Here is a 26,019-nt window from a genome sequence, read left to right as displayed (position 1 = left end):
TACATAAAAGATAAAAATATATAAACATTTTAGTTGATTTAATATATCTATACATTTATATATTCAAATAAAAACACCCTTTTTAATATTTTAATAATATTAATCTGTTTTTTTTTTAATTTTTATAATTATTTTATTGCTTTTTCATTTTTCTCTATTCTCAACTTCATGTTTTCCTGTTATCTCAATTTCCACATCTCCTTTTCTTTTCTCATTCATTTATCAATAAATTATTATAACTTTCTTCAATTTTTTTAATATTTTTATTTATTTAATTAATAATTTTTAATGATAATTAATTTACAGAATAATGATTATTTTTACAATAAAAATAATTATTATAAATATTAAATCATATTGTTCGTAATATATATTGGAGTTCAGTAACACTATATATATTGGTAATGACTAATGAGTAATTCTATTTTTAACTATATTCTCTTTTTCTGCAAATACTATTTATTAAGTATGGAGGTATATCAATTAAAATACCTTTAGATATATATTTTATTTTATTTTGAAAAATAACATTTTCTTTAATCATTCGATTTCTCGATATTTTACTATTATATATACTTAAATTTAAAATATTGCAAATGTGAAATTAAATAGATAACAAATTAAATATTGAATGTGCTCTAACGACAATTGAATTGTATGTGATGGAGATAGTTTACAGTAATAACTTATAGGAAGAAGTAAGAAAAGATTAAATTTAATGACACTATCCTTATAAATTTACACCCACATAAATTATTAATTATTAAATTAAAATAATTTGATCATTACGTGTTATTTCAAGAATTTACTATTCATTTAAATACAAATTCACCACTATGTTTATTTTTATTTTCAAGTTATTTTCGAAATGAGTCAAAGCATATTCAATGTTTGTCATAATTCAAAAACACCTTATCTTAGTGTTTTCAACTGTTTTAGCATAATTACATAGATATATATACACACAAATATATACATAAATAGATCAAAAAAACATGATGTGCAATAATTTGACAATAATAGTAATTTTTTGTCTCACAAAAGACAAAATTAAACATACAATACTTGTTTTAAATTATCTTCAAAAACAAATCTAAACATACATATTATTTCTAAAACATATTTATTTATTTTTGTTTATATTTCCATAAAACACAACAAAACACTTAAAAAATGAATCCAAACAGCATGCAGAGGTTTGGCACCGAATTCCCATAAATGTTAATAATCATTTTTTATGAAAATGGGCTGGAATTGATGAGGAGAGTGTGTTGACTGTGAGTGTGAAAGTGATGGATGGTGGTAGAGACAAAGTTCGCGGTAAAAAAAGAGGGCGTGTAAAAACAAAAACAAGTGTGGCAGGGTAAGAGGGCATTTGGTCTAGTGGTATGATTCTCGCTTAGGGTGCGAGAGGTCCCGAGTTCAATTCTCGGAATGCCCCTTTTCAGTTTTGGACTGTACGTATGTATTTGCCCGCGACTATGTATAACTCTACTTGGGTTGGTTGTCCGTATGCTTCCAGTTCCATGTGTGGGCTTTCAGTGAATGGTTTTATGGTCATGGCTTTGTGTTTTTTGTTTACACAATAGCAGGAAGGTGATATTGTGGGATGGATGCTGTCATGTCATGATTCACACAAATAACGACAATAACAGGGTCTTTGATTTCGGCTCTTGTTTATCAACCCAGTAACATCATCATGTTTGACTCCACAATTTTGACTTCAACTGTTCGGATAGAAATGCCCATAACTTATTATTATGGGAAACAAACAACCTTAACCGTCACCTTCCAAGAATCTGCAAGAGATTTCCCTCATCAGCAACCCCTTTGAAATGAGGTAATATTAGTCCTTGATTGTAAATGTGAAGTGGGGTGGTGGAGTTTGTGCATGGGGGTCTTTTCAAGAACGGATTTTTACATCATCTTTCAGCGGCAAATGCTAAAGACTAAGGAGCTTTCTGGTTTGTTTGTCTTAGACTTGTTGTTTTATACTAAGGAATTGAAACAAGAAAACATATTTTCTTCATTCTCTGAAATTTAAGATGTTTTTCTGTTGATGGGCTTTGATGTCTTGACTTCATCTAGTGTTAGAGCCAACTAGCAGATTTTATCTGCAACTTTTTTCCTTTCATTTTCTTGCACTTCTTCCCAGTTTCTTGTAATTATAAAAAGTTCTCTTATTGATTTGAAGTCCTATATTTGACAGACTTGTCCGATTCTTTTTTATAGGATTGTTTGATTGATATCTTATCCATCTGAAAGAATAAGTTTGCTTTAGTGGATTGGAAATGTATGTGGTGGAGAGTAAAGGAGGAGCTATAGCATGTATGCTCCTGTCATTGTTATTGTTGGGCACATGGCCTGCGATTCTGACTCTCTTAGAGAGGCGTGGTCGTCTCCCTCAGCACACTTATCTTGATTATACAATCACTAATCTCTTGGCTGCTTTAATTATCGCATTCACATTCGGTGAAATTGGAACGAGCAGTATCGATAAGCCAAATTTCATAAATCAGCTAACTCAGGTGAGGCCATTCCTTGTGATTGTCAAAAAATTGTTTAGTTGAGCACAATTGATATTCTGTGAAAGTTTGCAGGAAATTGATTGAAATGCTATTTGGTTTAAATATCTATCAGCAAATGCAGGAGAGAATCTCAGTAATATAGATTAATATTTAGGCAAGGAGTGAAATTTGAATCAGCTATTCGACAATTTAATGCAGGATAACTGGCCGAGCGTATTGTTTGCAATGACCGGTGGGATTGCTCTCAGCCTTGGTAACCTGGCAACACAATATGCTTGGGCCTTTGTTGGTCTGTCTGTTACTGAGGTGATTACTTCAAGCATAACAGTTGTCATAGGTACAGTACTTTATATTTCATATATGGCTTGTTTGCATTGATGCAGAACGAAACACACACAGACACACACGTGCGTTTTTGTGATTCATTGGCTTGAGGTCTCTGATGAGACTTTGTAGTTACATATGCTGTGTTCTACTTATCCAGGCACAACTTTAAATTACTTCTTAGACGATAAAATCAACAAAGCTGAGATTCTTTTTCCTGGTGTTGGATGCTTCTTGATTGCCGTTTGTTTTGGCTCTGCTGTTCATTCGTCCAATGCAGCAGATAATAAAGCTAAGCTCACTAGTTTCTCCAATGATTATGAAGACGGATCAGTGTATGTGCATTAGTATAGAGTTAATTTTTTTTTTTTCACATTACCAATACTTACAAGTCATGGTGTTAAAATAAGAGCTTACCGTATATATGTGTGTGTGTGTGTGTGTGTGCCGTGATATCAGCTCAGTGAGATTATATGAGCTGACAACCCCTGGAATCTGTACTTCTATAAGGATTTAAATATAGCTCGGTAACAAACAAAATCAGGCAGACGCGTTTAGACTAAAAAGCATACAAGGGTTCCATTAGTCCCTCCGTTTATTTAAGTTTGAGACCCATGATGATTTATGCTAAGTTGATGTGAAATATAACTAAATCTGGACAGGATAAAAGATGAATCTGTCTCCGAGGAAACCTATGCAAACAAGGGTAAGAGGATATGACAATGCAGTACTTGCAATTTTATGATCAATATTAGTAGATCAGCTGCTTTTACTTGTTCCTTTTAACCTCTTGGAGCATTGAACGTACACATCTATAGCTGAAAATCTCGAGAACGGAACTGCTACAAAGGAGAAGGCAAAATTTGGGACTGCAGATTTTCTGATAAAGCTTGAGAATAAAAGGGCAATAAAGGTTGTTGACCTCTTTCACTACAGTAGTAGTCATCCTAATTATCATCCGTGCATTTTAAGATTAATGACCGACAAATATTTTGAGGGCTTTGTCATAAATCAATTTTTTCAGAGAAAATTTACATGTTTCTGATGGCTCTGCTTGCAGGTACTTGGGAAGGGAACTTTCATTGGTTTGGCCATAACTTTCTTTGCTGGAGTTTGTTTTTCTCTCTTTTCCCCAGCTTTCAACGTGGCCACCAACGACCAGTGGCACAAGTTGAAAGACGGCGTTGCCCACCTAAGTGTATACGCTGCATTTTTCTACTTCTCGGTTTCCTGCTTTCTGATAGCAATTATTCTAAACATCAGCTTCTTGTACCGCCCGGTGTTGAATTTGCCTAAGTCTTCGCTCAAGGCTTATGTATCAGACTGGAACGGCAGACGTTGGGCCTTCTTGGCCGGACTTTTGTGTGGGTTCGGAAACGGTCTTCAGTTTATGGGAGGTCAAGCTGCTGGATATGCTGCAGCTGATGCTGTTCAGGTCAGTTCCGTTATGCAAATATATAGACACTAAGTCTGCTAAATTAGCCTTTTAAATATCGGTATAACTAAACTGACACAAGAACTAAATCTTAGTCAATCATCAGCAGATGCATGAATATGCTCACAATTCTATCCCATAACTCTACTTGCACTGCAATCATCGAAGGAAGCATGATTTTGCAACTGTTTTCGTTGTTGCATAACTGTAGGCACTTCCACTTGTGAGCACATTTTGGGGCGTGCTTCTGTTTGGCGAGTATAGAAGATTGTCAAGAAGAACGTATGTGCTGCTCGTTGGCATGCTGTCGATGTTTATTGTTGCAGTTAGCGTGCTTATGGCTTCATCAGGTCACAGAAAGTAGATATAGTTTCCAATTTCCAGGTCTGTTGTCTGTGTTGTTAGTAAAGATCATCAGGATATATAGCTTTTCGGAGTCGTTCACGTCATGTACTTGACTATAAACAAACAAATTAACAAGAAAGGGAAGCAAACGAACTACTCTGAGTATGTAATAAAAATAAAATAGTTCTTGCTTTTCTTTGTTTTCAAATCAGAACAAGATTTATATATTGGCCCTCAAATACAGTACCAAGTTTTGAAATAAAATTAAACTAACACATTCGCTAGAAGGAGGGCTTGAACCTCCGACCTTGTGGTTAACAGCCACACGCTCTAACCAACTAAATTAAACTAACACATTCGCTAGAAGGAGGGCTTGAACCTCCGACCTTGTGGTTAACAGCCACACGCTCTAACCAACTGAGCTATTCCAGCTGTTGTTGTTTACTGTTAACAATGGAATAAACCTAAAAAATAATTCCCAACAAACAAACCTCCAACTCAAAAATCAAACCTTGGAACAGTCCTTCAACATTCCCATTTCAATTGTAAAACTGCTGAGGAATGGAATGGAAATCATTCAATACTTTCACCTAACAGCACTTCATTTTCCATGTCATGTCAACAACTCGTAAATGTCTACTTGCTTGCCACTCACTACCTCAAAAGTGCATATCCATCACTGGTTTTTGCATTGGACACTCTGTTTAACGGAATATTAGAATTGCAGTCTCCTTGGTTCGCCAGCACAATTACCCTGTGTTTGCATGGGTAAAATAGTATATAAGAACCCCTTTTTCATGCCCCTTTTAGTGTGGGCCGGTGTTCTTGTTGATATCACCCGAAAAATGGGAGCATTTGCTTATTTTTTCGTTGTTTCGCATGTGAATTTTTCGAGTCGCTCTTCCAGAGAAGGTGGATTCAAGAAGCCTGATTTTACTTCTTTTAATGCTGCGTTTGGCGGCAGTTTGGAAGAATCCTCAATTTTGGGCGTTACCCCGAAACTATTTTTAGGAATAGTTGGCGTATTTGTATGCTGATTAGAAGGTTATTGAATTAGATGACTTAAAAGGTATATATATTTTTTTAATCTGTGGACTTAATTTCTGCATTTACAGCTAAAATCCCTTTCAAAGATTTCTAGATATGTTGTCATGTGAAAAATTCTTATCAAAATCAGGTTTGATCGAGTACAACGTATAGCAATTATAATATACTTACGTTAATCACTTTTTTTGAATTATACATTGTTAATTGATTCAAGTTCAACTAAAATCAATCTTAATTAGTGAGTGGTCATTTCATGTATAAAGGAAAGTACAATTGGTGTCCGTATGATGTGAAGTTACTGAAGAAAGCAAAAGACTCAAGAGTCATGACAGATGTTCATGCTCTGTTTTACCATCATTTCTAATTGACCTTAGATACTGTGGTTTTAGAAGAATACGCAACATACTCTTGGCTGGATCCCATATTCTCCAGGCTCTGCTTTTTAGGACATGAAAAACAATCATCTTTCTCCACAAAAGTTCTCTTCTCCTTTTGAAATTACCTGTCCACCTCTAGTGTATTAATTAGTCTTGAAGATATGATGCAAAGTGATATCAACTCTCCCTGCCCATTATCCATGTTACTTCACATGAGATCATGGCATTGGTTACTCACTCACAATTTGATCACACTCTTCTTGATTTACCCACTTCTGGCTATTCCAAGTATCATCCCCCTCAATGGTACATGTCATGATAAATGTGGCAGCATCCCCATAAGCTTTCCATTTGGTTCTGGTTTTGGTTGTGGGCATCCTGATTTTTCTCGGTACATAAATTGTAGTTCTGGGATTCTCCAGTTCTCCACCGGCACTGGCAGTTACACGATATCTTCGATAGACTATGCAAGCAACACTCTTGTCATTGCCGATCCCCTTATGTCTACTTGTTCGTCAATGCAGAACTCTGGAAGCTTTACATTGGATCGTGCCAGCCCGTTTAGTATAATGCCAAATAATATATTTGTGTTGGTGGGATGTTCCACCACGTCTCCGGTTTTTGATCGTAATGCTGATTTTTGTGATACAGGTTCTGGTTTGAATGTGTGTAGGGGTTTGTATTCTTGCAAAGGGGTGACAGGTATTGGACTGGAACCAAATGCACCAATATCTACGTGCTGTGTCTATGATCCGGCAACGTCACTTAGTTCAGGGTATGGTTTGGATCTTCCTAAGCTTCAGTGTTCATCGTACTCGGCAATATATGGATTTGGAGGGAATGAAGGGGATCCGATGAAATGGCAATATGGGATTTCATTGCAATACAACGACTCGTATTACAGTAATTCGTGCAAGAATTGCGAGGATAGTGGAGGATTCTGTGGGTTCTCTGGTTCGGATGAGTCGTTTGCTTGTAAATGTCGTAACGGTGTCAACTCCACCATCAATTGCTATGGAAGAGGTTAGTTGCTCTTATACTGTTGCTCAATTTGGTATAAGAATAGTCGGATAATTACGCCCAACACTCCTGAATTCTATTACTTAAAACAAGAATTTGCAATATGTTTATGATGTAGTGTTATAGAGATTGGAGCAATATTAAGATTACATATTCTTGATGTGATCAGGATATGGTTGGAGTGGGACAAGCAGACACAAAATTCAAACACCATTGACAATTGGAGGTAAAAAAGGCAATACCTTTTTGACTTTATGTTCAGCACCTCATCTTCACTGAACAGTCTTTTTCCATGGGATGCTTTCACATATGCCTGCTTAATCACTTTCCAGAAACTCCTCAAAATTACCATTACTTTCTCTACCTTGTAATTTCTTACACAGTAACTATCAACCATGATTTACAGTGTTCTTTCTTTAACATTTCAGGGTTCTTGCTTTCATGGATGATTATTGCTTTCTTTTAGACAAGCACTTTAGCTGATTTCTGTCCTGAGTTGGAGAACATTCGAAACTTGTCAAATTCTTGGGAGGGATCGATGCTTTTAATGAGAAGCAGTTGTGTTTTTTACATCCAGATTGAGTGGAAATTTACCTCAGTGTTTCAAAGTTAACTATATATATCTATCATTGCCTATGTATTTGTCATAGTAATATATGCGGCAGCCCATCCTTAACGCCCTTGGTATGTACTACAGTAAAAATAAAGTTGTTAATTTGAGATTTGTTGAACTTCAAAAATTTTCACAACTTTTCAAATTAGAGCAATATTTATAATTATGACAAATTTCAAATAAGTTAATTATAATTTACCATAAATTGAATCATCAATGGTTTAAGCGTACCCGTGCACAAAAATAAAAAAAGTACCCGCGCACGTGCGTGGCGCATGGTATAACTGAAAACGGTGGCGCCAAAGAAGCCGAAATTCGGTTGGTATCAAGAATTCTTGAAATTCACATTCCGGAAGCCTCGCTTTCCCTTCCATTTACGTCCCATGGATCCACGCCCAAATTCATATTCCCCAAAATCCCTAAATCGATTCTGGGATTTTCCCCACGATTCATAAGTTCCCATGCAATCTTTTTTCACAAAGAAGCTCGTTTGAGCATAAGGTAAAAATCGAGGAAAAATGAAAGAACGCATGGTTTAATAAGAAGTATCACTGATTTGATGGAGGCATCATCTGGTTTCATAAGAATTCATCTCTTTTCTCTTAACTCTTGCTTTTCTATGATTTGGGCTCTTGATCTTATTGGTATATGCTGTTACATTTGAATTTTCTTTATAAACCAATTTCTATTATTCCTTCCCCCCCTAAGGTTGTACTTTGTTTGATATGCAGATATTGTGTCTGAACAAAGGAAACGTAGCAGATGATTGCCGGTGGTGCCCGGCAAGACTTTATATAGAGGGTAGTTGGCATTGGTGGCATTGAACTTGGGATATTGTTTAAGGTTGGTTGATCCCTACGATTTCTCTGCACTTACCTGCTAATGCATCAAATAATTTCATCTCCACGATGACGAACTGTTTATTGAAATGCTCATTCCAACAGCAGCTGCAGAGAGATCAGTGGGTTTCTACGTGGAATTGTGTTAATGTGAATTTTGCAAGAAAGAAAATGCATGCATGAGGAAAAATCCTTGTGAGGATCTTTTCAGGAAAGAAAGTAAACAGGAGGTTGAGCATTGATAATTTTGAAACTTATTTATTTGTGCAGGACCCAAGAATGTATTAAGGATAAGTTTGATTTGTGTCAAACAGTTTGTCAAAGAGAATTCCTTCGTTTGCAGGGAGCACGCGACAAGTGCTCAGTCTGCTGCTACATTCCAGTTTAAGCATGGTCATAATTTAGTGAACCGTTGTTAAGAACTTCTCCATGTTGTAGAAAGATGATGCTTTTTGCCTTTATTTTAGAAGTCTACCATCAATTGACCATCCTTGAGTTTTCTTAATACTTTCTGTTCTTCCAATCAAATTGTTGTTCTTGATTCTATTGTTTAGCAAATATTGATTTGAACTTAAACCACACCCGAGTGATGATCATGTTATCAGTATATCAAATTTAATATCTATTTACTGTCTTTATTACAGTTATGGAGTATGGACGGTGAGAACAGGAAGCAGTCAAAGACAAATGGTAATGTGTCAAATGATTGGGGTGAGACATTCAAAACATTGAATTCACCTTCCATATCTGAAAGTGATAGTGGTTCAGAGACTAAGCTAGAGGAAATTGAACGTAGCTCATCCAAGATTTCAGAGTCTTCAGATATCGTGTCTTCGTCATCATCCAATTCGTCCTCTGCTGATTTCTTCCCAGTGAATCCTAAAGAACTTCCCAAGTCCAGAGTATCAATTGACATTCCCAAGCCTAATGAGGTCACCAAACAATTGTATGAAAGTGGCAAAACTGATGTTTCAATCAAGGGCTGGCATGGGTTGGAAGAGTCTGCCAGAGACTCTCAAGAATCCAACTTCTCAGATGTCACCCATGAATCTTTTCAGCCACACATATTGCCAACTCAATCTCCTCCAGTCCAAATGATGGAAAGGCCTGGAAGTTTTGACCCTCACAAGATTCCTGCTTCCATTTTCAATAGACAACCATCGTTGAATTGGAGTACTGAGTCCAATGAGTCATTGTTCAGTATATCCATTGGGAACCTTAGTTTCTCTAGGGATGCATTAAGGATGAGTACAGACATGTACAGAACGGGAGAACTACCCAAAAGAGGAGAACTTTTCAAGTCCAGGGAAATGCCTCTATCTCGAGAGCTTCACAGGTCGGGGGAATCGCATAACTGTAGAAAAGTCAAGTTTGCTGATCTCAATAAGACAGTTGGGTCAACAAGTTTCAAAGAAACATTACCTGCTGCTGAAGGAGTAGAACCTAATGAAAAGACAGACACATCAAAGAATATAAGTGAACATATGAAGCCTGGAGTAAAAGGAGTCATAGATAAACCAAGTAGTGATGTTCCTGAGGCTTGCGTTAATGCACAAAGTGATACAAATGTAGACGAGTCCAGTAAAATTAGCAATCAATCTTCTGCTAATCCGATGTAAGTATCATTATGTCTTAATCAACTAAATCAGTTAGTAGTCTTTATCACATGCTTTACTCGTTTGTAGTATGACTTACGTGCGGAATATGCCATCTTATGTTGCGGAATATGCGATCTTATGTTGCAGAAAGGAAAAGAGGGCTTGTCCATTTTGTCATTGTTTGTACTGTTGCTGTTGTAAGTGGCCTAGCTGCTGTTGTAAATGGTCATGTTGCTCCTTTAAGTGGTTTTGCTGCTGTTGCAGCAGGTCTTACTGTCACCTTAAGTGCCCAACCTGGTCAACCTGCTGCGAATGCTGTATGTGCCCAAGTTTGTGTTGTAGCTGTGCTTGCTGCTACTGTTGGAGACCAAGACCGCACTGTGATAATTGTGAACCTTTTTACACGTATGCTTCTCTTTTGCTCCTTTCAGTCTCATTTCTGGTAATAGAAAAGCTGGTGTCATGTAAAAGTACATCATTACTATCTACTTTGTACTGATAGCAGTAATTTGGTGCAGGGGTGCAACGGTCGAACCTAGCAAGAATGTTACGGCTCCAATCTACAGCATGGACGCTCCGTTATGTCCTGCCAGGAGTCAAGTCCAAACAGTGGCTTGAGAGAGCAACTAACTATAAGAACTGTCGAAGAGGGCATCTACACTTACCTTCGCATGTCTAGGGAATCAAAGTTGTTGTCCCTATTGCTAAAATAGGCTATATCATATACATATACGTATTTCTTGTGTAACTTACGATCGTACGGGTAGCATAGGTTAAAACCTTTTCTAGTTATATTTTTGGTGATAACTTGGCTACCTGATCACCGTAGAGAACGATGAGGACTTCTCCCACCACAACACATACTCATAAAGATGAGAAAAAAAGAAAATCTTTAAAGTGTAACTGTAATGCAACATCACAAGCCCCAAATGGAAATAATTGCAGTTACATACAAGAAAATCAGTTGTTATTTTCAAGGGCCAAACGGACAACATTCAGCAAATAGAAGCAGTCACAAAACATTTGAGGATAATATAAATATGTAACTCGTTTAAGCGACAAGAGGGTCCTTAGCTCAGTGGTAGAGCATTTGACTGCAGATCAAGAGGTCACCGGTTCGATCCCGGTAGGGCCCTCATGTTTTGTTTTTCGATCTTTTTATTCTCTTCCTTTTAAACCCTGTTTGGAAATGGTTCAACTTTGGAAGCGAACACATTAGACATCCCATTGCTTAACCAGAATCAGCAGTGATCATCCAAACTTTTAATGTAATAACCCATGAATACATGAGTTTAGCACATTAGTTAGTCACAAAGGATCCTTTCCAAAAAATAGAAAAGCCACTCTTCTTTACAAATTTTGGCAAGAATCTACCCCTAATTTGACATGCAAACACCACCATTACAAAAGAGAAGGCGAGTTCCGGTTTATTACTATATGCTTGAGCGGGTGATCAACGTCCGTCCCTCCAGCGTGCTTGATGAACTCTGCTGGTGAATGGAAGCTGCCATGGCATATGCACATTATTCTAACTTCTTCTCTTTTACCATATCTGTACAGTATTCCGTCCACCCTTCTGCCATTGGGTCCATCTCCTACTGTGAAAACACAAGGCATATCGTCCATTGAATTTGTTGGGATTTCCCTCCCTTGAGTTCTTGAGGAGTCGGCACGCTTAGATGGGTTCTCCGTCTCAGATCCTTTTGCTTGACTAGTGCTTTCTCTTCTGTTGGACCCTGAAGAGGGGATGTCATGATTGCTTCCTTCTTGCAAAGACTCACCACTGGATCCTGAGACAGATTGCAGCAGAATCTCAGAATAAACACCATTTAATCAAAATAAAGTGAATTTTATATCATTGACATTATTTGGCAGCAGATGAGGTAGATATCTCCACTGACGATCTTTGGAACTGGTGTTTCAACACGTCTCCAGTCGTGTTCAAGATATTTCCTTCTTTCTGCTAGATACCTCAACAATATTAGATACGCTTACTCACAGGTAGAGAAAGAACCTATCAACATAGAGAGATGAGCTAAAGGATGACTAGTGACGAAAGATGATTATAACATGATTCAGCTCCCAAATCCTGGAATCTTAAATTAGGGCTTAGGGGGTCAAAATAGTGAAGGAACAAACTAAACACTTTGATCTGTGTCTCTAATTCATTTGATACTTCATACGAAAATTCATTGCAGAGATGGGCAGATAAATCCTGATTGACAATTGATTCTATAAACGAATCCAGAACAAATCAATTAGTTCTGTGCTGCCTGACCGTTAACAGCCATTCATTAAATTAAGCTCATCCCACAAACTAAATACCTCTAACGTTCCTTAAACAACATGATACAGATGTATATTTACTAAAAAATCTGAGGAAATAGTCCATGCGAGATGCTTAGGACTCGTCTCAAAGAATTCAATGAAATGAATCAAGAAAGCACCAAGGTGCCTTTCTTTCACACAACCTATCTTAGTAGCTTTTCCCTTCTGATTGTTTTCCAAAAGAATCAGCAGCGTGATCTTTACAATAATAGAGAAAGCCGTAGATAACGCGATCAAAATAGAATCTTTGTACTATATCCTGATCAATGCAACATCATTGAAAATTATCCAGATACATCATATTTAGCAAGCACTGCTCATTAACCAGTCAAATTTTCAAGAATTAGAAATACCTTCTGAAGTCTTACTCTCCAAATCCGAGGCAAGCAAAGAACTTCCCCTTTTCGATTCAATTGATCCTAAGCCTTTTCCCACATAACTTCCCTTTCCTTTAGAACTAAACTCCTCCAAGCTCAACTTTCCACGGCTACCACTTTCACCTACTTCCTTATCACCCTTTAAATTCCTCTGCTTTTCTGATCTCCTCCTCTTAGCCTCCATTCTTCTCAAGGTCTGCAACTTCTTCCTCTTTCTCCACTCCTCCTCAGTCTCCACCGGCAGCGAAGAAGTCCTAACAAGGCCTGCATACGCCGCAGTGGACGGGGCCACCGCATCATTATCATCCCTCACCAGAGGTAAACAACTTGCTACAGAAGAAGACCGCACCAAATTCATTGAATTCTTCTCCACACCGACTCTTCCACCCAATGACAACCCAAGATTCAACTCAATCCCCTCATCATCCTCTTTGGCTTTCTCATGTTGGCTACCACCACCCATAAACCGCTGCAACAAGTCTCTTGAAAACCTGTTTGTTGAAATGCCCAAAGAAAGATTCTCCATTTCTGAAGTTGTAGTAAGCTTTTTACTATCATCACTGTTCCCCATAGGACCAACAGAGAACCCTGCTCCCAGAAAACTATAGCAGCTTCTATTTCAACTACATGATGGCTATATACTTGCATGTTTAAGCACACCATGATCTTTATCACAATAGCCCAGATGTAAAAACCGGATCTTTAACTGCATATTAACTTGAGAAGGTCCAAGATTCAACTTTTTCAGCAAAATTTAAGCAGCAAGATCCTGAGTGCCAACGAACAAACTTCAACCGATAACCTTCTTCCTCATTTCAGAAAAACAAGAGCAAGAAGCTGTCAAATACTAGAATCAATAAATCCACAATGATAATGAAAAAGTGAAAAGTGGGCTGTGTTTAAAATACCCAGAAATTCAATATAAAATGCGCGAGAAAAAGAAATAGGAAGAGAGAGAGAGAGAGACGTTGCATAGGAAGTGAGAGATGTTTGCTTACTGCTTATGTTTTGTGTGTGAAGTGTGAAGTGTGAAGTGTGAAACACTAGAAAGAGCTTCGGGAGAGGGAAGGAATAGAATGACGAAAATGACCTAGGTTGGTAGGGATTGGTGGGGCCAGGGACAGTACTGAGACCGGACAAGTGGCGAAGTAAGAGAGGGAGTAGAGCGACACGTGGGTCTTTCTGTATTGTCCCTTTTGGGTACTGTTTTTTGCAACATGTGTTTTTGGATAATTTTACGCTGCGATTAACCTCATCTAATCTCACACCCACACCACCCCACCCCTTTGCTTCTCAAAATTATTAGATTGCATTATTATATTCAAGACATTATAAATTATACAATTAAAAAAAAATTATTACATTAACAAAGAAAATATCAATTATATATATGTATTTATATTCGAGTAGCATGAATGTATATATATCATTTTTATTCAAAATTTAGGTAAAAAATTATTTATTTTTATTATAAAAATATTTTTTATTAAATTTTTATTTAAAACTAAACTAATATATACTATTGATAAAAGTGTTTTAAAAAAAATTAAAACAAAATATGTCAAGAAATGCAAATAAGCTAATATTGAGCAGAAATAATTATACTTTTAGTTTGAGAGGAGAGTAAAATGCAAATTTCCATAGTTCAAGGGCCGAATTGTTACATTCATATAGTTAAAGGGGATAAAATGAATTCGTCCCTGCAACACCTCTGCTATTTATTTGATGAAGAAAAGCCATAAATAATTTGTAATGAGCTCGAGTGCAGCATATCACTACCCAGCTGAATAAGAGCGAGAAAGCGCTACGCGGAGCACGCTGGCGTGGAAAGCGGCGGACGCAGAAGAAAGCGTGTTTCTACTACTCCCCTTTATTTTTCTGGAAGGAAACGTGTATCCATCTCGCCGCAGCCACGTGTGATGCGATGTAAAGCCGCAAATTCTGTCCGGCTGCTACAAAAATTAATAATTCAAGAGGTGTTTAAATATTGAAGCAGTGAAAAGCAAAAATTTAAATATCATTTATTTGTTGTATAGACAAGAAAAGTGATACAATAAACATACATAAAATAAACAAAATCGAATAATTTATTTAAGTTTAATTCAATATTATATCATAATAAAAAAAAATTTGCCTCACACTATAAGTAGACATGTTTTAATATATATATATATATATATACATATAGCAGAACTAAGTTTGACCAATTTAATTCAATTTTGACCAAATATCAATTTTTGGTGTTTTTGAATTTTTTAATTAAAAATAAAAAAATTATTAGTTAGAAATATCATCTACTTAAATATATTAAATATTTATTTTGTATTTATTCAAAAATTTATCTCCAGGATTATAATTGATTTTTTTAATCATAAAAAAATTATTAGTTAAAAATATTATTTACTTTGTATTTATCCAAAATCTTATCTTGAATATTATAATTAAAATTTTAAATTATCAATAAAACATCAAGTGTTAGAAACATCACCTATTTTAAATATATTAGATATTTATTTGCATTTATGAAATTTTGTCTTCAAGATTATAATTGAATTTTTTAATTGACAATAAAAAATCTTATTTTTTAGAAATATCATATATTTTAAATATATTAAATATTTATTTCGTATTTATCTCAAATTTTAGTGGGCTCTGATTTGTCTCAAATAATTTCTAGTCATGTCCATGTCCAAAGTGATGAGTTAGAGTCATCATAGCCCCCGTCCCAGCTTCATTGTTGCGTTTATGGATGTAAAAAATTCTTGAGTCTTGAGGAGTTTGAAAGTGCTATATTGGCGAGAGCCAATATACTCAAACTATTAAGCAGTATCGCTCTAAGCTCAGAGAGTGCAGTCGCTTTGCGGGAGAGGATTTCATATTCCTTAACCCCCTTGTGACTGATGAGGATGTAGCCGAAGAAGGCGAGGTGGAAGTTGTGGACGAGTGACCAATTGAGGGTGCTCATGTCGACGTTGGGGGTTACTGTGCTTGACTTACCTCATAGCTTTCTTTATTTAGTTTATATTTTGTAACCGAGATAACATAGTTGTTATTTTTTAATAAATTCTCTTCATGCTTATTTATTTATTCTTGTTGTCTTTCTTTTGTCGTTTATTTTTTTGGGACTTCTTAAGGGTCCTTTATACAATGCTAACATGTATTTGCTTGGGAGCTTATCGGGAGCTCTTTCGACCAACTTTACAGAACTTCTTAGGAGTTCCCCTCATTGTTTTTTACGAAACTTCTTATGAGTTCCTTTGGTTATTTTTAGGGGTGGTTGGGGAACTTTGTAGGAGTTTCTTTGACTGTCATCTATGGAACTTTTTAGACATTCCTTTGATTGTTTGTAGGCGTCGCACAGGAACTTCGTAAGAGTTTCTTCGAGTGTCTTCTACGGAACTTCGTAGGAGTTCCTTTTATTGTTTTTACGGAACTTCTTAGGTCCTTTGATTATTTTTACGGAACTTCCTAGAAGTTCCTTCAATTATTTTTAGGCGTAATTAGGGAACTAATGGGTTCCTTGGAGCGTCTTCCTACTTTTCATTTCATTTCCAAATGACAACTAAGTCACCTATTTGAAAGTTCCTTTGATAGACTCGTTGTTTTTTATGAATTTGATAAGTCTGACTTGAATCTTTCTTTTTTAAAATATCATTCTTACTTTATTTAGTTTGATTTCTTTCCTCCATTAATAAAGGTTGCAAAAGTTATACCTGTTGCAAGCTATTTATAGATTTTTTAAATTGCATATTACGTAAATTATAGATATATAATGAGTCCATACATATCAAATTTATGATGCATTGGGATTGGATTATATATTTCTGTTAAATTAATAAAATAAAATAAAAAATTTATTTAAAAATTATAAATATACTATAAAGGAAGAGGTCTTGATACGATCTTCGTAACATATGGCTCCACGTCAGTACTGAAAACTGGTGGTTGGATGGGAGAGATGGGTGATAAAAAGTGGTAAGTTTTGTTTGTGGTGTGCGTGGGGACGCATGGTGGGTGTGAGTATTATTTGAAAAATTGGACTAATATTTATAGGATTGGGGAGATAAAGCTTATAAAATCTTCGTGTGTAAGTAGTAATAATATAGGCATAGCTGTCACTCTGCACCTGTGCCTGTGGGTGTGGATGACGAGGTGGTCCTAAATTCCAATCATTATTATTATTGAGGATAAATTATAATTAATTTTTTTAAAATTAATATAATTATAAATATATTTTATTGTTTAAATATTTATAAATACTCCATTCAAATAATAAGTAATTATGTAATTTTTAGATGATGAAATGGATATTATTATTTTTTAAACAATAAAAAAATATTTGTAAGTATACCAAATCTCAATAGAGACAATTATAATTTATTTTTATTATAATTCATTCATGCCACTCCACACACTCCTCCTCTACTCTTTTTCATTTTCTTTTCTTCATTTATATCTTCAATGGAACCTTCTTTTTCTTCAGGATCTTCAAAAGTATATCACAAAAAAAAAAATTATATGTAGATAGATTTTCATCAATAAAAATATTAATTATAACATTTCGATAAATATATCAAAAACGTGCGAGTAAGATGAAACTCAAGAGTGAGAAAAAAGTAGTAAAAAATATCATTAATTAGACAATCGTGAAAAATCAAGTACATTAATGAATTGAATCCCAATTTAAGCATAACGTACGTAAATTCAAAATTATTTAAGTTATTAAAATTTGAAAAAGTTTTTATTATTTTCAAGAATTCAAGTGCTATTCTTACATCATTATATTATCTTTGTACGTAATAATTAGATGGATAGTAAATTTCAAACTATTTGAAAAACAAAAAGAGAAGAAGAAGAAGAAAAGAAAAGGATGAAGGGGGGCAGAAGATGCGTGAGGGAAGATGGTAAGGTGAAAAAGAGAGGTGAGTGAGTGGTGAAGATAAGGATTTAAAAGATTCGGGCGCATTAGTACAACGGCTTCCACGTGGTAGACACGAAATAACTGAAAGGACAGTCAGAGGAGAGGTTTCGGCGTAAATGTGTTAAACGTGTTGGGTTGGGTGCACCAGAAAATTCAGTGCCTCCTCGGTTTCGATTTGGGGAAAACACACACAAATTCGGGGAATTGTAGGAAATGTCCCATAAAGGGTACTAATATTATTATTATGAAAATTATAACACCCCTTTACCCTTTCTCATATTAACCCCATCTTTCTAATGAATTGTAAAATTGCTAAATTTAGTTTGTACCGGAAGACAAGAATGTATAAAAATTAAAGGTTAGAGTGTCCGAAATGTTTTTAACAAGTATAATATTTGGTTTAAATGAATTTAACATAAACAGTTCAAAAATACACGAGCTTTTGAGATTTTTACTTGAGCCCACAATCACTCGTCCTTAATTACTCGGACACTCATCAGCTTGGTTGTTCGATTGCTTGGTTTTGTTCTGAAACGCCCCCTTGTTAGTAATTATACCGTCTCTCTGTCCCTTGAAATTGCGATATTGCCAAGGGGCGGTCAGTGGCAATGTTGGCCTAGTGTTGTGACCTGCATAGATGAATTAACTTAGCTGATAAAAGTATGGAATGCCATGTAGAAGTCTTGGATGAATTAACTTGTACTCAGCAACAAACAGGAGATATGCTAATCAACTTACCTTGATCGGCAGATCTCTTGTATGAGATGTAGGCTTGCTTTTCGCCAAAATTAACACGACTAGCCTGGGATACAAGTAAATCATTAACTACAAACTTTGAGAGAGAGGTATGTAGATTCAACGTTATATAGATACCTCTACTGCACAGCCTGCAGAGTGTGCAGATTCAAATTCCACCAATCCGCAACAGAAACCGTCCTGACAAAGAACGTGGCATGAGAAACTTAAGAGTTGGAACTGAAACATGAATGTTAAATCAAATCAAACACAAAGCAGACCTTGTGCCTTCTCATTTGGATACTCTGCTGACTTCTCCCTACCGGCCCAAATTTCGTAACAACCTCCAGAATACCTTGTCTATCTATATCAAATGGCAATCTTTCTATATATATGCTCCTCCTACCTGCTAAGAGGATCAAATAAAATAACAGTAAGTTATTGATCAGTAGCCTAATACTTCTGTAGCTCTGTGAACAAGTTGGATAAGAGAGAGGAAATCAACCTTCTTGACTGGAACTGGTACTAGGTGTACCAATGCTGTTCATTGCTATCTTTGCCGTGGCATTGCTTGTGGATACAACATTGCTTGGAGTTGATATTTTTGATGCACCGGCACTACCAGGGGCTGACACTTTGGCTGGTGGCGGAGCAACCGCGATATTCTTGGAATATGAAGGAATTCTTGCAGTTCTTGAAGAGGTTGCAGCCCTCCCTTTTGCCAACTGTAGATAAGCAGAAACCTTTTAAGAAAAAGATTTGTAGAAATAACGAAATTTGCATGGTTAATGATAACACGAGATAACTCACCACAGAAGTATAGGAGAGTTTCTGGGAAACCACTTCAATGTTTAAAGTCGGTTCAAGGACTGAGGTGACTCAACGGAAGATGCAGAAGCAGGAGATATTGCCAAAGTATCAACTTCTTCCTTGATGCTTCCATTTCCAATTTCAACTGGATCTTCTGAGCTTGAGGAATCAGTCTGATCTGTTCTCTGAGCAACTCCACTAACATTTGAAGGCAGTGCAAGAACTGAGTCAATAGAAGCTGTTGCAGCCTCAGGATTAACATTTCTGTCAGCATTTCCATTATCATTTGGATCTTTGGCGTCTAAGGAATCAGGGGTATTTTTGCAGGTATTGCTTTCAACATCTGAGGATGGTGCAAGAACTGCGTCAGGGGCTGTCGCCACCTTAAGATCAACTTCTTCATTGGCAATTCCATTTTCAATTGGATCTTTGGCATCTGAGGAACCAGAGTAATTTGTTTTGTGGGCGACTACTTTATCATCTGAAGGGGGTGCAATAACCAAGTCAGAGGCTGCTGCAAGCTCAACTTCTTCATCAGTATTTCCATTTTCTGTGGGATCTTTGGTGTCTGAGGACCCAGGGTAAACTGTTTCGCAGACTTCCCCTTTGACATCTGAGGGTGGTGCAACAATCAAGTCAGAGGCTGTTGCTGCCGCAAGCTCAACTTCTTCCTCGATTTTTCCATTTTCAATGGGATTTGCCTTCCCCTGGAACATCTGAAGGTGGAACAACAACAAAGTTTGAAATTATTTTTTAAAAATTTTCGATTTGAATAAAGCCTTAGTAACTTTGACATGAATGTATTGTAATGTTATATACTTGCACTATATTTAAAATCTTGTAAGTAGTTGAAAGGGAGATTTAATTTTATTTATAGAAACTTCAAATATATTTTAAATGAAAATGTGATTATATAATACAAAAAAATAGATTTAGATTTTTGTCCTTACATATATGGCGACTGCAGATATTCCTTTCTGTTGAAAACTAAAAAACGTTGATGGTGTTAAAGTAACAGAGCCCCCGGCGAGGATCGAACTCGCGACCTTTCGCTTACGAAGCGAACGCACTACCACTATGCTACGGAGGCCTTTGCTTTGAAGAATGCATAAGACGTTAATCACCGGTACACTAAAACAGCGGTGTTATATTTCAAAAGCGCGGTTCTTCATTTGGGCAGTAAGATGGAGACGAGTAGCAGCGCCAGCAATGACGGTGGCGGAGCCGCCGCGTGGAAGGCGGAGGAAGCAATTGCCGGAAACGTCGAAGCTCTGCAGGCTCTGCGGGAGTTAATATCTTACCCGATACTTTACTCTCGGGAGTCCCGAATACTCGGCCTCAAGGTGCACGTTTCATTTTCTCACACGGCAGCGCGCTTGATATTCTTCATATGCATATTTCTGAAGAAAATCACATATTGTTTCTTTACTTTTTATTCTTAATTCTTCAGTGGCGTTGTGGTTTGCTGCTGTACGGCCCACCTGGCACGGGGAAGGTATATTAAACTTAGCGCTCCTTTCGCGTACTTGTATCAGTTATTGAAGTTTCGTTTTTAGTTTACGAGTTTCTGGTATTTGTAGACAAGCTTGGTTCGAGCTGTAGTTCGTGAGTGTGATGCGCATTTGATTGTCATTAGGTAACGCGACCTGCCTTTATGGATATCAAAATCTTTTGAAGTATGTTTGGAAGTTATTTTGTGCAAATGAAATGACCTTGGCACAAACGTCACGGCTGTTAACTATTGTTTTCTGCACTGCTACATGTAATGGATGGAAGCAGAAGTCAAGCTATACAAGTTTGTTGTTTATGATCAGTTTTACTTCTTTCCAAAGTTCACTAACTGGTTTGAATCTTTTGCTGGTTATATCTTGCAGTCCTCATTCTGTTCATAGATCACATGCGGGAGAAAGTGAAAAAATCTTACGCGAGGCTTTTGCTGAAGCAACATCTCGAGCAAAATTGGGCAAGCCTTCGGTTATCTTTATAGATGAAATAGATGTACTTTGTCCTCGTCGAGACTCTAGGTACATGCTAGTTGTACAAAGATTTGACCTTTACATTTTCCTTTTCCTTTATCATGATATTTGTCCATTTCTTATGTGTATGGTATGCGCTCAACTTCATGATACTTTCTCAACTCTTTAATTGAGGCTACAGTTACTAGAGAAGAAGTATTTGATTTTGAAATGGAGAGGCAATTACCACAGGGTAAAGAAAATTGGGACGAAAGAAACAGAAATGGACAGGTAGTAAAGCATGCTGTTGATGTTAATTCACTGGCGACTGATCATGCTATTAATAGGTTAAGTATTTCACATGGCCAAATTGAAGGGCTAAACGATTTGCAAAATTGCTTAAGTACTCCTTTTTCATCTTTTCTTCTTTTGACACGATATTTGTTTTCTGTGTTTTTAAAGATAGCATATATTTATGCTGGAAAAAGAAAACATTATCCACATGTGATGATACTTCTGTTGTTATATTTCTACCGGAAACAGAATCTTACTAGGTGATACCTAATCTTTTCTCTATGAATTTTCTCCTTGGACAATAGATTGGTATATTCTCATCAAATGCAGAAACTTGCAGCTAAAAGAGGATGAAACAGTTTTACATGTTGCTTTGTTTGCTTAAGGCCTGGTGTCAGTATAAGTTAGATGAAAATACATTGTATCTTCAATTGCAGGAGGGAACAAGATATTCGTATAGCTTCACAGCTCTTCATGCTGATGGATGCAAACAAATCTTTATCAACATCCGGATACCATTTTGTAGTGGTTGCATCAACTAATAGGTAGTCTTTAGATCATGATCTTTGCTGTTTCTGTTGAATTTCTCATTATTGGCTCCAGTCTTAGCAAATGTTGAAACAAATAATCACTTCAAAGATATGATCCCGCTTTCCTCTTGTTATTGCTGAGGTGTGCTTTAATTGCTATTATTTGGTCCAACTTGGATTTATAGGAAAAGAGAACTACAAGTTTTCTGTTCATCAAACTTTTCTTTCTGTACAAGCTCGAGTAATTTCTCAATGGGCAGGTTATAGCTATATGCACAGGGGATAAGATCAATGTTTTAATTACATTTTGTTTACTGTTATTAACTGCTATTCTTGAGGATATTTTTTATATACTTTTGTTATCTTCAGAAAGAGCAAGCTCACTTTGAGAACCTTATCTGATATTAGCTGGGTGCCGTACATGTCTTTCCTTCCACAAGATAAAGCTTACAAGAAAACCTGTTCCCTGTTAGTGCTCTAATGAGACTGGCTGATAGAAGTATGGTCGACTCTGATAGGAGTGGATTTCTTATATTAATTCCAACTTGGAACTAGCAGAACAGTCCAATGTTGTCCTCAAAATAGATGGCTGTTTATCTTGAGTTTTCTGATTTTTCTTTTCCTCTCGTTATTGCTCATCCATGTTCATCTGTAAGTGTCTCAACGAAATCAATTATTTTCTGTCTAGAGTGGACGCAATTGATCCTGCATTAAGACGCGCAGGACGTTTTGATGCTGAGGTTGAAGTTTCCACACCCAATGAATATGAGCGCTGTCAAATACTAAAGGTACCCCATTTGACTTCTATGTAGTACGCAATTTTTCTTAAGAGCAGGTGCAAGCCTAACATGGCCATTTGGCCTTAAAATATTCTATTCCGGTTATGGGAGTTATTTTTTTCCCTAAATGTCAGCTCTACACAAAGAAGCTTCCGTTGGATCCCAGTGTTGACCTAGAAGCTATAGCTGCATCTTGCAAGGGTTATGTTGGGGCAGATATAGAAGCTTTATGCCGTGAGGCTACCATGTCTGCATTGAGCAAATCTTCTGATGTACATCAAGATGGTGGAAATTGTCTGATAACAGTTGATGACTGGAAGCATGCTAGATCAGTGGTTGGTCCCAGTATAACAAGAGGTGTTACTGTGGAAGTTCCTAAGGTCTCTTGGGAAGATATTGGAGGATTAAAAGATTTGAAGGTCTGAAGCATAGCCATTATCTTTTTTATTCACAACAGAGCATTATATAATATCTGATCTTTTGTTTTCAATATGTGGGACAGAAAAAGCTTCAGCAAGCAGTTGAGTGGCCTTTAAAACATTCTTCAGCATTTTCACGGCTGGGAGTATCACCCATCCGCGGTATTCTTCTTCATGGGCCTCCAGGATGCTCGAAAACAACCCTTGCAAAGGCTGCTGCTTGCGCTGCGCAAGCTTCTTTTTTCTCTCTGAGGTATAGTCCCTTATTTCCTCCTAACCGATATATTTAGACTGGATTTTAACATTTTAATCTTATAAGAGGAGAAAGTTTGGCAACAAAAGTTTACACTTCGTAATCTTCCCATCACTCTTACAAGAGGAGAAAATACTATTATTGTATTAGTCTGAAGGTGATTATTACTGAATCTTCTGGTGGTGGTTAAAGATGTGGACAAAGCACTTTTCTGATTGCAATAACCAGTTTTATGCTTGTGAACCCGTGATTTGTTGCTCACTAAAATTACACTTTGCATCAGTGGTGCAGAACTATATTCCATGTATGTGGGTGAGGGTGAAGCTTTGTTGCGTAATACATTTCGAAAAGCTAGTCTTGCTGCACCTAGCATAATATTTTTTGATGAGGCTGATGTGGTTGCTGCCAAAAGGTATGTTTCCTAATTAGTTAATCAATCAATATGTGCTCTCATGTCATTTGATTATCATAGCTTAGTGGATCAGTGAAAAATTGTTCCTAGTAAACTAGTTATACATGTTTTTCATTTCTATGTTCAAATCCATCCATGGAAGTGTGAATACTTTTCAAGTGTTATATTGCTTTATAAGTCCAACCAACAGCGAAGGATTCCTTTTTTATCTTAGTAAATTATAAATTCTTTTATATGATAGTGTTCCTTCATGCAGTTTGCTTGCTTAGTATTGAACTAGCATGTCTGCAGCTTCTCTATTTGCCCTATCTGATGCCTTGGCTCTTGCCATATGGAATTACGGTTCATAGTTTCTCCTATTGATTGCACTTTCATCTAAATGGCAGAGGAGGAAACTCAAGTGGGAGCTCAATCGTTGGGGAGCGACTTCTGTCAACTTTGCTAACTGAAATGGATGGCCTAGAGCAGGCTAAAGTGAGCTGTAAAGTTATTACTTTCCTTCCGTGCTCAAAAATAAAATTAAAATTTTGATATTTATATTAATTCTTACATCCCTGTTTTTGTAGGGAATTCTTGTTTTGGCTGCTACAAATCGTCCTCATGCTATTGATGCTGCACTTATGCGTCCTGGACGGTTTGACTTAGTAAGTTGTCTGTGCTCTCGCTAGCAAATATTTATTCAAATTCTACTGATGTGCCCATGGGGTTCCTAGTTACATTGCCTATTAATGATGTTTACTAACTATTAGTTCTTTATACTTGAAATGTGCAAAAACAAAACAATGCTGTGCTTTTAAGTGGAAATTAGAAAGTTCAAGTTGAATCTTACATAACTGGACTATTATGTCAAATAGGTGCTTTACGTCCCACCGCCAGATTTAGAAGCTCGATATGAAATCCTCCGTGTACATACACGTAACATGAAAGTAGATGGTGACGTTGATCTCCACCAAATAGCACAAGATACTGAGCTCTTCACAGGAGCTGAGCTGGAGGGGCTATGCCGTGAAGCAGGAATTGTGGCTCTCAGAGAGGACATATCAGCCACAGTCGTGTGCAACAGACACTTCCAGATTGTAATGAGATCACTAAGACCAGCGCTTACCAGAGAAGAGATTAATTCATATGCTTCATTTCTGAAGAATCCAAATCTAAGGCCTAACGTCCTATCTGAACCCAGCTCCAAATTGAAAAGCAAGGGTGGTAACAAGAGTATATTCCGTTCAGCAGCTCCTGTTACAGTTGGTGTTATCAGTTTGATTCTATATGGTGTTGTAAAGTATATTTCTCACCAGATTGATACTACATATACAGAACTAGTAAGGACATAGACGTTTTCATGTTATTGCGCGTGCAACATCAACAACATGAATACTGTTATAACTTTATTTATCTCTTTCTATGTATAAGGCAAAGGACGCCCAGGACATTCCAACCTTTCTTTTATTGTATGTCTGTACTTCAAGAATCCAATCAATTGAGTGTTATTATTAAGCTGGAGCACTTAATCTTATATCCCATCAGAAAAGTTATTAACATCAAACAATCTGATCTTTTCCTAAGGAAGGTGGTCGGATCCATGCACTTGAGAAGTACTATGTATTCCGGTTTTAATGATAATGTTGAATGCTTCTGGACCTTGGATTTATTTTTCATCTGCAGCACAAGTAATTTTGCTGTTGAACTGTGAATTAGAGAGCCAACGTGCGGGTAGATGAGCGTATCAAGGAGCCTTGGTTTGGATCCCACATCGACTGAATCTCAGAAAGGAAAGGGAAGTGGTAGTATAAAAAAAGAAGGAGAGGCATTGTGCTCCATACTTACCTGGACGGGGTCAATGGGTGATCAATAAGGCCCATGGCCTAGGTTGGCGACTTCCATTGCACTTTGGAAGGGCGCCCGCCTAAGGTCGGCCCAAGTGGTCGAGCCTACGTCATAATTTGTGGTAGTGGGGGCCTGCGTTCGCGCGGCCCCTGCCCAATTCTCGAGTAAAATTTGTCTAGCCAATCAATTTACAAACACAGTGGTCCAATTAGTCAGTCCTGGTCTTGGCGCTTGATTAGTATGAGCTTTGCCACTT

General features: G+C 36.8%; 5 protein-coding genes and 4 non-coding genes across 14 annotated transcripts; 6 read left to right on the top strand and 3 right to left on the bottom strand.

The window, feature by feature from the left end:
• TRNAP-AGG lies at positions 1,370 to 1,441 on the top strand. Its single transcript has one exon. It is a non-coding gene; the product is annotated as a tRNA-Pro (tRNA).
• Positions 1,778 to 4,823, top strand: LOC105156491 (ureide permease 1). 2 transcript variants are annotated; one of them, XM_011072640.2, is made up of 8 exons: positions 1,778 to 1,840; positions 2,233 to 2,528; positions 2,727 to 2,865; positions 3,013 to 3,187; positions 3,515 to 3,558; positions 3,671 to 3,765; positions 3,913 to 4,287; positions 4,499 to 4,823. In XM_011072640.2, the coding sequence occupies exons 2-8, from the start codon at positions 2,292 to 2,294 to the stop codon at positions 4,649 to 4,651; spliced, it is 1,218 nt and encodes a 405-aa protein (XP_011070942.1). In that variant the 5' UTR covers positions 1,778 to 1,840; positions 2,233 to 2,291; the 3' UTR covers positions 4,652 to 4,823. The 2 variants fall into 2 exon arrangements, with proteins under 2 accessions (XP_011070942.1, XP_011070941.1); XM_011072639.2 differs by lacking the exon at positions 1,778 to 1,840 and adding an exon at positions 1,841 to 1,964.
• TRNAN-GUU lies at positions 4,991 to 5,064 on the bottom strand. The gene has a single exon. It is a non-coding gene; the product is annotated as a tRNA-Asn (tRNA).
• LOC105156489 lies at positions 6,094 to 7,752 on the top strand. Its single transcript, XM_011072634.2, has 3 exons — positions 6,094 to 7,079; positions 7,246 to 7,302; positions 7,505 to 7,752. Exons 1-3 carry the CDS (start codon positions 6,218 to 6,220, stop codon positions 7,540 to 7,542), a joined length of 957 nt encoding a protein of 318 aa, XP_011070936.1. The 5' UTR covers positions 6,094 to 6,217; the 3' UTR covers positions 7,543 to 7,752.
• Positions 7,918 to 10,874, top strand: LOC105156490. 4 transcript variants are annotated; one of them, XM_011072638.2, is made up of 5 exons: positions 7,918 to 8,190; positions 8,421 to 8,532; positions 9,173 to 10,143; positions 10,394 to 10,531; positions 10,645 to 10,874. In XM_011072638.2, the coding sequence occupies exons 3-5, from the start codon at positions 9,182 to 9,184 to the stop codon at positions 10,742 to 10,744; spliced, it is 1,200 nt and encodes a 399-aa protein (XP_011070940.1). In that variant the 5' UTR covers positions 7,918 to 8,190; positions 8,421 to 8,532; positions 9,173 to 9,181; the 3' UTR covers positions 10,745 to 10,874. The 4 variants fall into 4 exon arrangements, with proteins under 4 accessions (XP_011070940.1, XP_011070939.1, XP_011070937.1 ...); XM_011072637.2 differs by having other exon boundaries at positions 10,391 to 10,531; XM_011072635.2 differs by having other exon boundaries at positions 10,274 to 10,531.
• Positions 11,191 to 11,262, top strand: TRNAC-GCA. Its single transcript has one exon. It is a non-coding gene; the product is annotated as a tRNA-Cys (tRNA).
• LOC105156488 (ninja-family protein AFP2-like) lies at positions 11,375 to 13,447 on the bottom strand (the record flags this gene model as incomplete). The annotated part of the gene is made up of 2 exons (XM_011072633.2): positions 11,375 to 11,916; positions 12,808 to 13,447. Coding segments are annotated over 2 exons (1,029 nt in total), but the record flags the coding sequence as incomplete, so codon positions are not given.
• TRNAT-CGU lies at positions 20,316 to 20,387 on the bottom strand. Its single transcript has one exon. It is a non-coding gene; the product is annotated as a tRNA-Thr (tRNA).
• Positions 20,459 to 25,433, top strand: LOC105156487 (cell division control protein 48 homolog B). Of its 2 annotated transcripts, none has more exons than XM_020691892.1 (12): positions 20,459 to 20,640; positions 20,748 to 20,792; positions 20,878 to 20,933; positions 21,172 to 21,321; positions 21,984 to 22,091; positions 22,765 to 22,864; positions 22,990 to 23,274; positions 23,358 to 23,527; positions 23,811 to 23,939; positions 24,326 to 24,420; positions 24,506 to 24,583; positions 24,794 to 24,935. In XM_020691892.1, exons 1-11 carry the CDS (start codon positions 20,482 to 20,484, stop codon positions 24,547 to 24,549), a joined length of 1,341 nt encoding a protein of 446 aa, XP_020547551.1. In that variant the 5' UTR covers positions 20,459 to 20,481; the 3' UTR covers positions 24,550 to 24,583; positions 24,794 to 24,935. The 2 variants fall into 2 exon arrangements, with proteins under 2 accessions (XP_020547551.1, XP_011070934.1); XM_011072632.2 differs by having other exon boundaries at positions 20,460 to 20,640; positions 24,326 to 24,413; positions 24,794 to 25,433.

Source organism: Sesamum indicum, linkage group LG2 (genome assembly GCF_000512975.1).
Source record: "Sesamum indicum cultivar Zhongzhi No. 13 linkage group LG2, S_indicum_v1.0, whole genome shotgun sequence".
Lineage (NCBI taxonomy): Eukaryota > Viridiplantae > Streptophyta > Magnoliopsida > Lamiales > Pedaliaceae > Sesamum > Sesamum indicum.
Note: the sequence above shows the minus strand (reverse complement) of the source record. Positions and strands in the feature narration are given on the sequence as shown.

Coding starts and splice junctions, on each gene's coding strand:
- LOC105156491 (XM_011072640.2), top strand. CDS start 2,292: ATGTATGTGGTGGAGAGTAAAGGAGGAGCTATAGCATGTATGCTCCTG. Junction 3,188..3,514: donor GATTATGAAGACGGATCAGT/GTATGTGCATTA, acceptor AAATCTGGACAG/GATAAAAGATGAATCTGTCT. Junction 3,766..3,912: donor AGAATAAAAGGGCAATAAAG/GTTGTTGACCTC, acceptor CTCTGCTTGCAG/GTACTTGGGAAGGGAACTTT.
- LOC105156489 (XM_011072634.2), top strand. CDS start 6,218: ATGATGCAAAGTGATATCAACTCTCCCTGCCCATTATCCATGTTACTT. Junction 7,080..7,245: donor CATCAATTGCTATGGAAGAG/GTTAGTTGCTCT, acceptor TGATGTGATCAG/GATATGGTTGGAGTGGGACA. Junction 7,303..7,504: donor AACACCATTGACAATTGGAG/GTAAAAAAGGCA, acceptor TTAACATTTCAG/GGTTCTTGCTTTCATGGATG.
- LOC105156490 (XM_011072635.2), top strand. CDS start 9,182: ATGGACGGTGAGAACAGGAAGCAGTCAAAGACAAATGGTAATGTGTCA. Junction 10,144..10,273: donor CAATCTTCTGCTAATCCGAT/GTAAGTATCATT, acceptor CTTATGTTGCAG/AAAGGAAAAGAGGGCTTGTC. Junction 10,532..10,644: donor AATTGTGAACCTTTTTACAC/GTATGCTTCTCT, acceptor AATTTGGTGCAG/GGGTGCAACGGTCGAACCTA.
- LOC105156487 (XM_011072632.2), top strand. CDS start 20,482: ATGGAGACGAGTAGCAGCGCCAGCAATGACGGTGGCGGAGCCGCCGCG. Junction 20,641..20,747: donor CCCGAATACTCGGCCTCAAG/GTGCACGTTTCA, acceptor TTAATTCTTCAG/TGGCGTTGTGGTTTGCTGCT. Junction 20,793..20,877: donor GCCCACCTGGCACGGGGAAG/GTATATTAAACT, acceptor TGGTATTTGTAG/ACAAGCTTGGTTCGAGCTGT.